The 1,495-nt window shown below is 39.5% G+C and overlaps 1 protein-coding gene across 2 annotated transcripts in view; it reads left to right on the forward strand.

The window, feature by feature from the left end:
- Window positions 1-463: 463 nt before the first annotated feature.
- The window catches only part of LOC107666881 (probable C-mannosyltransferase DPY19L1), a 10,964-nt gene continuing 9,932 nt past the window's right edge, over window positions 464-1,495 (forward strand). For both annotated transcript variants that reach the window (XM_016458390.1, XM_016458391.1), the window contains exons 1-3: window positions 464-825; window positions 1,269-1,293; window positions 1,373-1,460. In XM_016458390.1, the coding sequence (XP_016313876.1) occupies window positions 618-825; window positions 1,269-1,293; window positions 1,373-1,460 (321 nt within the window). In that variant the 5' untranslated portion in view covers window positions 464-617. The remainder of the gene's footprint in view (window positions 826-1,268; window positions 1,294-1,372; window positions 1,461-1,495) is intronic.

Consider the following 1,495-nt stretch of genomic DNA (forward strand, 5'->3'; position numbering starts at 1 on the left):
GCTATTCCGAATTCAGCCATTTATTGTTTGTTTAGTATTTATTTAATATATAGTTAGGGCCAATTATTGGATTACTTTTATGCAGCCTATAAAAAGTTTTTTAAATCTCTTTAAACGTCTATGTAAACCTGCTTTTGGCGAACGATATTATTTGGTAAAAGACTGAAGAATGTATTAAATGCAATAGTAATTTCATTTCTTAATTTCTTCATATAGTTCTCAAAAAGACTAAAAGATTCGTGAATGGAAGTGTTAAGGAACCGTAATGAATCATTAAAATCCTTACGATTCCCTATAATATACCAGTTTATGTATGTGAAGATTATTTAAAGCGTCATCATGGTCATCTACAGGTATTCTTTTTCGCGGTTACAGAAGTTCTTTAACATGGTAACGGGCTAGTTTAACACGTTGTCATGGTTACTCGTCAAGCGGACAGTTGAGCGCCGCGTCCAGACGGGGGCGATGGCCGCTTCATTCAACAGATCAGTGAAGTCCCTCAGCACTCAAACTGTGCAGGACCACAGATGTGAGGCGCTCGGAAGAGTCAAACAGCTGGTTTTTATCGCGTATCTACGCTCCTGTCGCTCCCCTGTTACAGACAGAAATATGAAAACATGGTAGTTAAAACCAGAAAATCAAATGCCAAGGACCAGAGCGGCGAGAAGGACAGGAGTCAGTCCGCGTTGGGGAAAAGCAAGCGTGCCAAAGATGGGAAGGGCTCGGCTTCTCAGAGTAAAAACGGATATTTTGCAGGGTTCATTAGAAGCAAATTAGGTTTGAGCCCGTCCGCTTTTGCAAGAGGAATATCAGTGTTGGTTCTCGGTAAGGCTTTGTTTCTTAGCCGCTAGGTAGCTAACGGTTATTCACATGATTAGCATCTAGCATGTTCTCAGTATCAGTATTATAGAAACTCGCTTGTAAACAACAAAGTTGTGTAGAGCTCATATTTCCTTGATCGATTTTATTCCTTAACAACTCCAAATTACCTTCATAATCTTCAGGTTTTTGGTGAATGCTCGCATGTTAATTCTAGTTAGCAACCAATCGAATTTCATTCATTACACTCCAGTTATTAGCCAATGATTCACTTACCATACATTAACGCATTTTATGGGTTGTCAGTACATGTAAACTATCCACAGACGTGAATTGATTAAAATTGATACAGGCGACTTCTGTATGGTCAGATAAGAGTCCTTCAGTGTGGCCACGTAGCGATCTGTCTCTGGGCAAAGTCACCTAACCTGATGTGTTTATTTCCACAGCTCTTATTGTGGGATTTTTACACTGGTAAGTAGCTTTAGATCTTTAAGACATGAACATGATGTTCCTCTTATTGTGACTAAATAAACTATCCTGTGTTTCTCAGGTATCATCTCTCACATCTGTTTGAAAATGACAGGCATTTTTCACACATGTCGTCTTTGGAAAAGGAGATGGCGTTTCGAACAGAGATGGTTATTATTGCTTTCCCCCCCCCCCAACACGAATG

The sequence above is a fragment of the Sinocyclocheilus anshuiensis genome, unplaced genomic scaffold (assembly GCF_001515605.1).
Source record: "Sinocyclocheilus anshuiensis isolate Anshui unplaced genomic scaffold, SAMN03320099.WGS_v1.1 scaffold267, whole genome shotgun sequence".
NCBI lineage: Eukaryota > Metazoa > Chordata > Actinopteri > Cypriniformes > Cyprinidae > Sinocyclocheilus > Sinocyclocheilus anshuiensis.